Source organism: Etheostoma cragini, chromosome 11 (assembly GCF_013103735.1).
Source record: "Etheostoma cragini isolate CJK2018 chromosome 11, CSU_Ecrag_1.0, whole genome shotgun sequence".
In the NCBI taxonomy this organism is placed as follows: domain Eukaryota; kingdom Metazoa; phylum Chordata; class Actinopteri; order Perciformes; family Percidae; genus Etheostoma; species Etheostoma cragini.
In genome coordinates this window covers 1,804,228-1,816,299 of record NC_048417.1, presented here as the reverse complement: position 1 = coordinate 1,816,299, position 12,072 = coordinate 1,804,228, and the positions used below count along the sequence as shown (strand labels likewise).

The window sequence follows — 12,072 nt, the reverse complement described above, 5'->3', positions numbered from 1 at the left end:
AACAACCTCCCCATGCAGTGGGCCCCCCACCCTATGGAACAACCTCCCCATGCAGTGGGCCCCCCCACCCTATGGAACAACCTCCCCATGCAGTGGGCACCCCCACCCTAGGTTGTTCCATAGGGTGGGGGTGCCCACTGCCAGAGAGGGGGGGGTGTTAGGTGTTCACATTGTTTTATTTTAGTTAAAAGGCGAGCAGCTGCGTTTTGGACTAGCTGGAGCCGGTTTAAAGGTTTCTGGTGCAGATCCGTATATAAAGAACTACAATAATCCAGCCGAGCAGTGATAAAAACACGGAGGACTTTTTCAAGGTCTTCTGAAGGAAGACAGGCCTTATTTTTAGCTAGAAGTCTTAACTGGAACAAACTGGTCTTGACAACCACACTGATGTGTTTACTAAAAGTAAATGAGGTTAAAAAATAACACCAAGGTTGTTAATAGTGGATCGATTGTGGGAGGCTGAAGGGTCACCCAGTGCGTGCGAACGTCCAAACGTGATGATTTCTGTCTTATTTTCATTCAGAGTGAGGAAGTTTAACTCCATCCAGGTTTTTACCTCCTTTAAGCAGTCTAACAATGGCTAGGGTTGTCTTGATTGGATGAGCCTGTGCATGCAGATATTCCAGAGCATTGACATGTGAAGATGAGCTCACGGCCGCATTCAAGCTCCCTGGGCAAACTCTGCATGAAACACAGCTGTGGTGAAATGGTGCTTGTTTGCCCAGATTCAAAGAAGCAGAGGTACAACGAGTAAAATGGAACATTAATATGGACCAAAAAAAAGCACACACACACTGGCAAAATTCAGCATTTTGCATGTTTGTTTCACTGGTTGAAGCATATTCATCATCGTGTTTATGACTTACACATCTGTCATATTTGGTCTTCACTTCTGTCTGCAAACTGTAAAATGGTAAGCACAGATACAACCTTAAGGCTAGCATGCTAGCATTCACACAGCTAACACTGCATTGCAGTTAGCTAAGTGTTGTTAACCCTCATGTTGTCCCCATGTTGTCCTCATGTTGTCCTCGGGTCAAATAGCCCCTAATAAACCTAATTCATAGGAAATTATACCTAATGTTTGAGTTAGAAAAGCAGAAATTAGGAATTATTGAGACTAAAATTAAAGGAATGGATGTTGATGATAATCACAGACTGGAATATGTCAACTTTTACTCAATACTATTTCAAAAACACTTCCATTTGTTTTACAATGCTATAAAATTGAAGAAGACGCCCCAAAATTAATGAAAGTAAAGATTTGTACTTGGCAAAGAGCGTTGGGTGGAATCAATCATGTTATTTTGGGGAATTAAAAAGAACATTGATATAGGACAACATGAGGACAACATGAGGACAACATGAGGACAACATGGGGACAACATGGGGACAACATGAAGACAACATGAGGGTTAAACTGGCAAACTGCATTTTAGAGGGGTCCCAAAGTCATGGAAAACTTGGAAAAGTCATGGAATTTCAAAATCTAATTTCCAATGCCTGGAAAAGTCATGGAAGTAGTAAAATCCTTGAAAGTTTTGGAAAAGTCATGGAATTTTGTTATGTTTATTTATAAATAATAATTATATATAATGTAATTATTATTTTTTTTCAGAGTAGAGATGTGTACTTGTCTAAGAGCGTTGTGTGGAATAAATCATGTTATTTGGGGGAATTAAAAAAGAACATTAATATAGGAAAACAGGTCAATTTGACCTCGAGGACAACATGAGGACAACATGAGGGTTAAGGTAGCAAAATGTTTTAAATGGGGTCCACAACAGAGAACAGGAAGTCTGACCTGTTACATCCTGGTTGGGGGTCTTCACCGTGGATCCATTTTCTCCGTCGGCGCTGAGGTTCATCATCTGCATCTTTGGGTTTTTGTAGACGGAGAAAACAGAAGTTACCAACACACACACACACACACACACACACACACACACACACACACACACACACACACACACACACACACACACTCTGTTTGTTTCTTTTTAGTCCCTTTCTTATGCTTTCTATACCATCTATCTATAGCAGATTAAATAACACATCCATACTAGACTTGGTATATAGATATATAAGCATATAGATATATGAGTATGTAAATATATTAGCATATAGATATATAAGTATATAGATATATAAGTATGTAAATATGTTAGCATATATATGTATATCTATATTAGCATATAGATATATAAGTGTATAAATATATTAGTATATAGATATACAGTATGAGTATATAGATATATAAGTATATAGATATATAAGTATGTAAATATATTAGCATATATATCAGCATATAGCTATATTTGCATATATATATATCAGCATATAGCTATATTTGCATATATATTAGCATATAGATATATAAGTGTATAAATATATTAGTATATAGATATACAGTATGAGTATATAGATATATAAGTATATAGATATATAAGTATGTAAATATATTAGCATATATATCAGCATATAGCTATATTTGCATATATATATCAGCATATAGCTATATTTGCATATATATATTAGCATATAGATATATAAGTGTATAAATATATTAGTATATAGATATATTAGCATATAGATATATAAGTATATAGATATATAGGTATGTAAATATATTAGTACATAGATATATACATATTGTACCAACAGTCTTCTAATTGACTGAGACTTGGTCCTCGATATGATCCTGAGAGTTTGGGATGTCAGATCTAAGCGGTCCTCCATGGAGAGGTTTAGGTGCAGAGTTTCCCAGGTTTCGAACTTTAAACCATCAAATGTAATATTCTAGTCGGCTTGAAAACTTGAAGTGTTCAATTGTTCCATTATTGATACATTCTTTGGATGAATAACAGGGATCCCGAGGCTAAATTATGGACCCAGTAATACATTTAAAGGTCTTATAATAAGGGTTGGTAATAAAGGCCGAGATGATGAAACGGTGTGTAAGAGGGTTTGAGGAGAAGTTGGGGGAATCAGCTTGAAGCATCTCTCAAATGTAGCGTTTTTATTTCACATAATCATTTAAACATCTCTATTTCTTTTTCTTTAGTCTTCGGTTGTTTATGTGCTTAATGTGTCTTTCTGGTGCAATCACATGTAGTGATTGTGATAGTGTCATATCACTGTAACAAATGTACTTAACGTTGGGTTGAGGAACACATTTACGTAAAAATACATTTTTGTGATTAGAAGTAAAACTGACCGCACACTAATAAAATAGCTGTCCCTTATGTAGGATTTAATTTAATTTACCTTTGGGTCCCCGGTGATGTCAGAATGTCCCTGTAACTCGTTCAGGGACATTCCCGGGCACGGCATGGAGATGCATGCCCGCACTGCATCATGAGACTCTCTTCTCCCAACAGAGCTGCAAGAAAACGGTTTGTCAACAGATCACTACACTGTGAGATCCTCTGATATCGACTCAACATGCCCAGGGTGATTCGGGTGATAAATGACCCAATATCTCTTGAAACCTCTGTGTTATATGTGTATCAGCTGGTCGCTGGGCTAAAGAGAATGACCAAGACCACCTGATGAAAAATGGCTGAAGTCATCTGAGGCAATACGTTACTTTGTTGACAATAAGCTACGGTATGAGTTACGGCAGAAAGCTGCTACCAGCCAGGCTAAAGCTAATATAGTTAGCCTAAAGAAACAAGCAGAAAGCTGCTACCAGCAGGGCTAACGCTAATAGAGTTAGCCTAAAGAAACAAGCAGAAAGCTGCTACCACCGGGGTAAAGCTGATATAGTTAGCCTAAAGAAACAAGCAGAAAGCTGATACCACCAGGCTAAAGTTGAAATAGTTAGCCTAAAGAAACAAGCAGAAAGCTGCTACCACCAGGCTAAAGCTAATATAGTTAGCCTAAAGAAACAAGCAGAAAGCTGCTACCACCGGGCTAAAGCTAATATAGTTAGCCTAAAGAAAACACCAAAAAGCTCTTACCACCAGGCTAAAACTGTTATAGGTAGCCTAAAGAAACAAGGAGTCAGTCCGTCCCAACTAACGTTACGGTTCGCAGGTTGTTGCAGTTCGGAGGTTGTTTCTAGTGTGCGTGACATACAGGTCTGATCAATTTATCAAACTAACGAGCTAGCCCTGCTAGTCGACCACAACCTGACATTCAGAGGAAGCAACATGCAGTCACTGTCTTTCACGTTAGCCTGGATTGATTATGATATGAATACAATGGTGTCATGCTATTCAACCAGCGTATTTCTACTTAATGTCCCTCTCCAAAACCACTTCAGAAGAGTAATGTTAGTCATAGCTTACGTCCTCTGGTGTTTGTAAAGCATTACATTTGAACAAAGAATGGTTCACATTAGAAAAGATCCTTTTTCATTTATTTCTTCTATGTCAATGCACTCCCCTACAAAATCACCTCAGTAGTTGAGAATGATTTATCATTTCCCCAGAGTCAAAAGATGGCATTCATTACAGATTTGATAAACTTACCTGTCTTTTCCATCGCTTTTTCTTCTGTCTCTCTTTTTGTCAGACTTTGTCTGTTTTCCTCCCAGAAGCGATGTAATCTTTTGCTCCCTCTTCTCCTCTTTTACTTTCGGTGGTTCAGTCTTTTTGCTGCTTGGAGCGGGAAGCTTACTCTTACGAAAACCAAACCAATTTGCCAAAGTCGAGCCAGATTTTTGCTTCACTTCGCTGGTTGTCTCCTGTTCCTGAGACTTGTGCAAGTTCTCCTCTATGCCGAGCATCACTTTCTCTTCGATGGTGGTTATAGTGCTTTGTCTCTCTGGTTCTTCAGAAACCGGCTCGCCAAAGGCGCTTGAAAACTGTTGCTCAATCTGAAGACGCCTAGCCTGTTCTCGTTGGAGTTTAAGACTCTGAAGTCTTTCACTGGAAGACCCCAAATGTGAAGGAACTGTCAGGCCCTCTTCAATCAAGAAGTTGTTCAAAAGGGATCGGTTCATTGGACAATGGTAGCTATTAGAGCAACTCATACTTCCTGGAAGGACATCACTAAGAGAGTTCAAGGAGCTCCCAGAGTGCGTTTTGATCTGGGTACGGACCTTTCCAGATCTGTTGAAGCTTGGCCTGTCCATGTAGCGGGCACCAAAGCTCTGGCTACGAGCCTTAGCCCCATTCATGCCCATCACAGGCTTAAGGGGAGGTCTGGTAGACACAGACACAGACCGTTTAAATAGCCAACCTTCCTCATCAAATCCCCAATCCAACATCACACCGCTGTCAGAAGCCACAGGCTGGACTGAGGGCTCCGAATCCAGTGAGTTACAGCGGGTGTCAATCTTTCTGCGGACTTTCTCACAAGCTCCACGATCCTGTATCATCTGGGGACCACACGTGAAAGTCTGAAAGGTGTGGATGCTTTTTGCAGAAGAGTTTGTATCATCTTTGTTATGTCTCCCAAAAACTAGGAAGGTACTGGTTTCCTGTCCAGAGATTGCCTCATGTGATTTAGCATTTACAGGAAGAGCCATTTTTGCAGCTCTTGAGGTGGAACTCTGAGGATTATTGGCAATCCCATGGTGGTAAACATTAGAATATGCCTGAGGCAGGACTTCTGAAAGTTTTGGCTCACTGATGCTCTGTTGGGATCTCTGTAAGATGCTCTGACTTGGAAATATAGAGGGAGCACCATGTTCATCATGGCAGGTGGCAGTTCTGTCCATAGATAGCTGGACTGACTCTAAAGACTCTTGAACTGGGACAGGTGGCATCCTGGATGAGTTGGTATGGTAGAGATTAGCAGGGATATCTCTCAGTGGCTTACCATCAACATCCATTTGTGTAGCTGTGTGTTGATTGTCCTTTGCCGTATTGGATTGCTGTGGCTGTGAAATAGAAGAAAGATTTGCTTGGTGCTTGGTGGTGCTCGATGTTGTCTTCCCAGTAGTCAAGCTCTGAGCCTGACCTTTGGGTAAACTGTCACAACTGGGCCTAAGGACAAGAGAAGTAGTTCGACCTGGGGGTGGTGGTGGAGGTGGTGGTGATGGGGACCTAAGTTCGGAATGGGAAACATCCCAGTGCTTGTCTCGGCGTCGTTGTTTTCGCGGTGAGCAGGGTAAGTTGTCATAGATGCTATCTTCCAAAGACTCATTGCTTGATTGAAGTCTAGTGCATTGCAACGGGGATTTTGTTGGGCTCCTAAATGTCTTTGAATGTTTCACAGGGGAAGCAAGTGGAGAGCGCACATTCTTGAGAGACTTTGAACATGTTGATACCGCGACGTCCTCATCTTTCTCAACTTTAGAGAGTGGTCCCTTGCTTGAACAATGTGTTTTACTGAGAGTTGTCCTTTCGCTAGGAACACTGTGCCCAGGAGGATTTGACTGTCCTTTGGACCTGTGACCTTTAATGAGCTTTTGGTGGAAAGGAGAATGCGTATGCTTAGTTTGTTCTTTCCCTCCGTCTGCACTCTTGCTCCGCAGAATGAAAGCCTTTCTGGCCGAGTCACACGGCTGAGGTTTGGGTTTCCTCTGTGGAGATTCTGAGATGGTGTAGTCCTGGCTGCCAGCTTGAGTCGCCTGGTCTCTGTAGTGAGGAACGTCCATTGAGGAGCTGCGCTGTCTGGCTACACTCTCAAAGCTCACAGCTCTTGTTGCAGAATGCTGAATAGAAGAGCTCCCATCAGCTGTTTCGACTTGCTTGACTGCAAGTCTGCCCTGTTGCCTTTTGACATGATCCAGTCTGGACTTACGGTCAGTAGACCTTTCCTGGTTATTGTTTCTGTCACTTAACTTCATGCCTGAAGGCTTGTGTTTTTCTTCTGGATATGTAGTACTATCTGTTGGACTTAATCCAGGTTTTATTGTGGGGCCATCCAAAAATAAGAAGTTGTCTGTGACAGGTGAGGGAAAAAGTTTAACAGGGCCTTCTTGAAAATTGTTCTCATCATCTCTTGTAACAACTAGTTCCTCCAAGCAAACAAGCTCTTTTGTTGGTTGGTCACTGGATTCCCTACCTTGTAATTTGGTTGAATCATCATCTGCATCATCAGAGTCCAGGGCAGCAGTCCCTGCTCCGGCCTGGAAGGGTTTACTTGTAGGGGCTACTTGCTTGCATGTACTTCCTTGTTGGCCACACTTCACACCAAACGAGTATATGCCCTCGTTGGAGGTTTCACAGTCTTTGCAGTGTGGAACAGATGCACGTGAGGATGCCTCTTTGGAGCTGCACATTTGTAGACGCTTAAGTCCTTTCAGAATGTGGCCTTCCTTCCATCCCAGGTCTGTCTGCTCGATGGTTGCAGAGTGATTGCTGGATACCGAACCTGTACTCATCCTTTTGTCCCGGCTTGCGGCACCCTGTGAATTACAAGACATATTTACAATTATTGAAATAGGATTTACAAATGAAGCCCTTGTTTTAACCCCAATTTCCATGAAAAAGACAAGTATTTTACTTTGACAACTTCCTTATACTTCACATTGAAGGAAGATGAATGAAACCCACCTGCTTGGAGAATCCACGTCCTTCTGCCCAGGTGTGGGAGCCACTGGAGTACTCACTACAAGCACTGGATAGAGACAGTTCACTGCCACTGCCGCTTCCACTACTGCGTGGGCATGTTAGGCTCAGCAGGCTGGGCCACCTTCCTGCAGGAATACCTGCTTTTCCGTTCCTTTGGACCTCCTGGAAAATCATTAAATATGTAATGAATCATCAGAAATTAAACAAATTAAGCAAAACGTTATGACAATATAAGTCATCGTTGCAGGATAACATTGACACAGCTTTGGCAATACGTGTCATACTTATATACTTAGAATAGGATTTACAATTTTTCAATAGTCAAACATATTGTAATTATGGCTCACATTAGCACCAGTAAATTCAACATTTTTCATCCACCTAAACCCCGGCATGATTTTTGTTTTCAGTCTGAACGATACACACTATGAAAATGGCTCTCCATCTGTCTGTCATAGATCTCAAAGAATCAATATGCTGGATCCACAGCTGCCTCTTTCCAACCTAAGGCTAATAAGTAATGGAAAGCCATTTTCCTCTCCACACGTTAGATGTGTTTTCATGTTTCTCTGATCTTGCAGGTTTACCATGGTAACTTTTTGGGAGCTGGTCAATGAGACATTTTAAAGTGATGCCTCTGTTCTGACAAGATTCACTGAACAAGAAGCCTCTTGGTGTGTCTGCTGTTTATTCATATTTCCAATATAACTGCACAATGAGTTGACGACTGCTGTTGACCACCGATGATGATGCTTTTGGTTTGGTCAGAGTCTACACAATAAATCAACAATCACACAGTATTCCTCTGACTCAGAAGATTCTTAAAAGCATCTTTCATTGATTGGAGTCTTTAGATTTATCTTCTAAAACATGCTGCCAATGCCGGAGCAACTATTTGCCAACACACTGCCTGTTCATCAAAAGTGACAATGTGAAGAAAAGAGCATTGTAAGCCTCTTGATTGAATAGTTTAGTGTAACAACAGGCACATGTTTAACTCATAAAACCTTTTAGAAACTAGATATTACAGAACATAAACAAAGACATCTTTACATGATGCAAAATACTTGTTTTAAAGCAACATGATGATAGAGGTAGCTTTGCAAATAATGTTGAAAGCCTTGGAAGGACGATTTTGAGGTAGACCCACTTGTTCTAAATCTGAAGCAGCAGTTCTCTATAGTGATCAGGCTGGCATCAATCTAAGGAACATGTGTCAAACTCAAGGCCCGGGGGCCAAATCCAGCCCTCACAATCTTTGATCCGGCCCGCATATCAATTTAGGCTAACATTAAATGTTGGGCCACTTGTTGTTCGCCAAACCAAAGAAACAGGAAACTGTTTTCAAACTCCACTTACACAACACTCAAAAGCAGAATTTGTCAGATTAGATGACTCTGAGACTCAGGAATCCCCAGAGAACCAGATATTCAGGCTGTCAAACTGGTTGTTGTGAGTCGGCTGTGTGGTAGCCTGCTTTTCACATTTTAACCACAAAGCATCGTTTTGCTTGATTTGCAAAATTCTAAAATGGCTTAGGAACTTTATATCTTACATTTTGGGCTTTATGTGGAATGACCTGTATGTGTGTAGTAGTTGTGTGTTCTGTTTAGTGGTCTTCAGCATCTTTTTCAGGTAAAAAGTAGTGTAACGCCCCACTTCTAAACCTTCTAAACTTTGGCGCACCATTACTTTTCCCAGGGACAGATTTGACAGCGACGCTGCTTTCTCCGCTGCTCGCTCACAAGCTCCACGCGGTACGTGACAGAGGCTTGGTGCCTTCAAGTGCCTGAATGTTATTTGTTCCATTACTGACATCCCAGATCATTGGTTTGATCGGTTTATTTTATGATACTATATCTGTATCATGTTTGTCATTGTTGTAGTACTGATAAAGTCTTTACCACCGTTGGTCTTTACTAACCAAAACAGATTTGTAGGTTAGATAAGCTATTTATAGAAATATAATACAGATCACATATCATATAAGCCTAATATTTGATTTACTTTTCCCAAACTAGTTAAATGGCTCTGTTTTTTTTGTTTACAAAAATGTCATCTTTGATTACAGGATGAATGATGCATAAGACGAATGGTGGGTATTTATTTGGTCATTGTTTTTATGTTAATCTAGGTTAAGTTGCAGGGTATCAACATGCACTTAAAGCACAAAAGGTAGAAATCTCAATTTTAAAAGACCAGTGTTTAATGTCTTTTGCTTCATGTCTTATCAGTCCACCCAAGAAGTGGGGTCCTGTGTGGAAAGCCCAGTTAGAACGGCTTGCACTACTTCCTGGCATGCAGCATATGCTGTTTGCATGGATGCCATTTCCAATCAGAGGGACCCAAAGGGGTCAAAGTGTAGTGATCCCATTTAAAAGATCATTGATCTTCTGCGAGGCTGCAACGGCCGGCTTCTTCTCAAAGTCATTAGTGTCATCTGTCAGCAATAATTAATGTGAATGGGAAATAATTGCGTGAGGGAGCCGGGGACTGAAGTGATTGGGTCTATTCATTGACATTCACCTATTATTTGATTATCCGTGCTCGCCTTTATTTCACGAGCACTGTGGGAGGAGGCCACATCTCACCAGGCTTGTGCAGATTAATCTGGGAACTAATTACAGTCAGCATGTCGAGGGGTATCTGAGATTTGAGCGATCCAGTTTAACAAAACCCTCAATCAGAGTGGCGCTGTGCTTTAAGTCAAGGGCAAAATCAAGGGCTGTGAAGATGGTTTTCTTCTGTCATGTGAACCAACGTTTCAACATATTTCGTTTCTGTTTCAGACAAGACAAGATGACAAGATTGTCATTTTGATTACATCAGCACCAAAGCCACCTCCAGATACTTGCCACATACATTTCTTTGCTACCGGCATATATATATATATATATATATATATATATATATATATATATTAAAAAAATCATTACTTCTCTGGATGTATAACTTATACATCTATAACTAAACCTTCAATTGGGTTCCACAAGTTACTTTAATCACAATAAGTAAAGAACTTATTATTATTATTATTATTATTATTATTAGTCAGCATCAAAACAAACATGTATTAGTGATCTATGTTGAAAGAAAATAGCAGATTTCTTTTGCAGTTTTTCTGCTGCTACCATTAGTCATTTAGACGCTCAGAAGGTTCTGTAAATAGAGAGATCCCAAAACCATTACTGTACATTAAAGATTTGAAAGCTCAGTGTCAGGATTTTTCACCTTATAGTGCTCATATTTTAGCTTTTGGATTTTTTTCCCTTTTCCTTCATTGTGTTATATATATATTTTTGTGCATGTTTTAAGTTTAAAAAGTGAAAAAGCCCAAAGCCCCCCCAAAGGTAATATAGACTACTCTGTGGGAAACACTCTATACTGCATCCATTTGTATGTTGTGCCATGTGAGTTATGTTTTTGTCCTTCAAATAAGTATTACTATCATTGTCATTTATTATTATTATTATTAGTATTAAATATTTAAATTGGAACAACCAACCAGACTCGAGGGTCTGACAAATTTCTAATTGGATTTTTGTTGTTTTTGCATTATGGGACAGGTCATCAGTTGTGTCCTCTGTCTGGCAGGCCTCCCAACGTTACAGTGCTACAGTAGATTGCGTAATAGTCCTTAAAGAATAACAACAGAGCTTCATGGGATATCACTAAATATCCCTGTGTATATTTCAAGGGCTTCGGCGCACCTTAGCGCGAATCGGGCCGAGTGTGCCGCATGCATTTCAGCAAATTGCATTATAATAATATAAATAACATCTGAATTACAACAGATAACATCATGCACCTGTATCCGTGCATCCAACTGGCCTTCTCAGTTAGATTAATACAGCAATATGTCAGCTGGTGGGTCTACAGCTCACGAAGGGTTCTCCACAGGCCGCATGCTATTATGCAGATGCTTTTGTCCCAGAAAGCTCTCACAGCACCAGGACTTCATACATTTTTATGAAAGATTTCGTGATGGAAGTCTACCCGCTAACCCCTGGACAGTTCTGGAGATTTCTCCAGCAACTAAACTGTACTGGCAGTTCGCACCATGGTGCTGTACTGGGAGTCCTCAGACATGCATGTGCCCAGCAGTGGACTGTGCTGACAGGAGGGGTCCTCACTTTTCTAGTTCAACTTTTGGAATTTAGGTTACTCACGTCACAAGGAAGGAGCACCATAGCATACCGAGAAGGTTGGATTTGTGAGGACAGCATACTGAATTGTACACACTCACTGGCATCCTTTCTTTTTTTTTAATTTTCTTTTTTTGGATATGTTAGGTCTTTATTTGATATAACAGCTTAGAAAGGAAAGGGGAAAGAGAGGGGAATGAGAAGGACCAAGCCTCTGTACATGGGGGGGGGACGCTCTACCAGATGAGCTACCCAGGCGCCCACTCACCCGCATACTTTAATCTCCTCAAAGGGAAGTCTACAGTATAGCCACGAGCTCCTACTTCCAGGACTGCTCTGTTGTTGCCGGCAACAGTGTTTCTGTTGTGATTCTAACCTCCGGTGGATTTCTGAGGACTATGGTTACCAGGTCCTCAGATCTCTGCAGGGTAAATCCAGACAGCTAGCTAGACTATCTG

At 40.8% G+C, this 12,072-nt stretch overlaps 1 protein-coding gene across 5 annotated transcripts in view; it reads right to left on the bottom strand.

Annotated features, from left to right (window-relative positions):
• Window positions 1–12,072, bottom strand: part of LOC117952545 (nck-associated protein 5-like) — a 46,836-nt gene that overhangs the window by 9,540 nt on the left and 25,224 nt on the right. For 4 of the 5 annotated variants that reach the window (XM_034884919.1, XM_034884921.1, XM_034884918.1 and 1 more), the window contains exons 7-10: window positions 7,452–7,631; window positions 4,476–7,303; window positions 3,268–3,382; window positions 1,805–1,877 (exon numbers count right to left, since the gene is read on the bottom strand). In XM_034884919.1, coding sequence (XP_034740810.1) covers window positions 1,805–1,877; window positions 3,268–3,382; window positions 4,476–7,303; window positions 7,452–7,631 — 3,196 coding nt within the window. Of the gene's footprint in view, window positions 1–866; window positions 904–1,804; window positions 1,878–3,267; window positions 3,383–4,475; window positions 7,304–7,451; window positions 7,632–12,072 lie in introns of all 5 variants that reach the window. The other variant, XM_034884922.1, reaches the window with a different exon arrangement.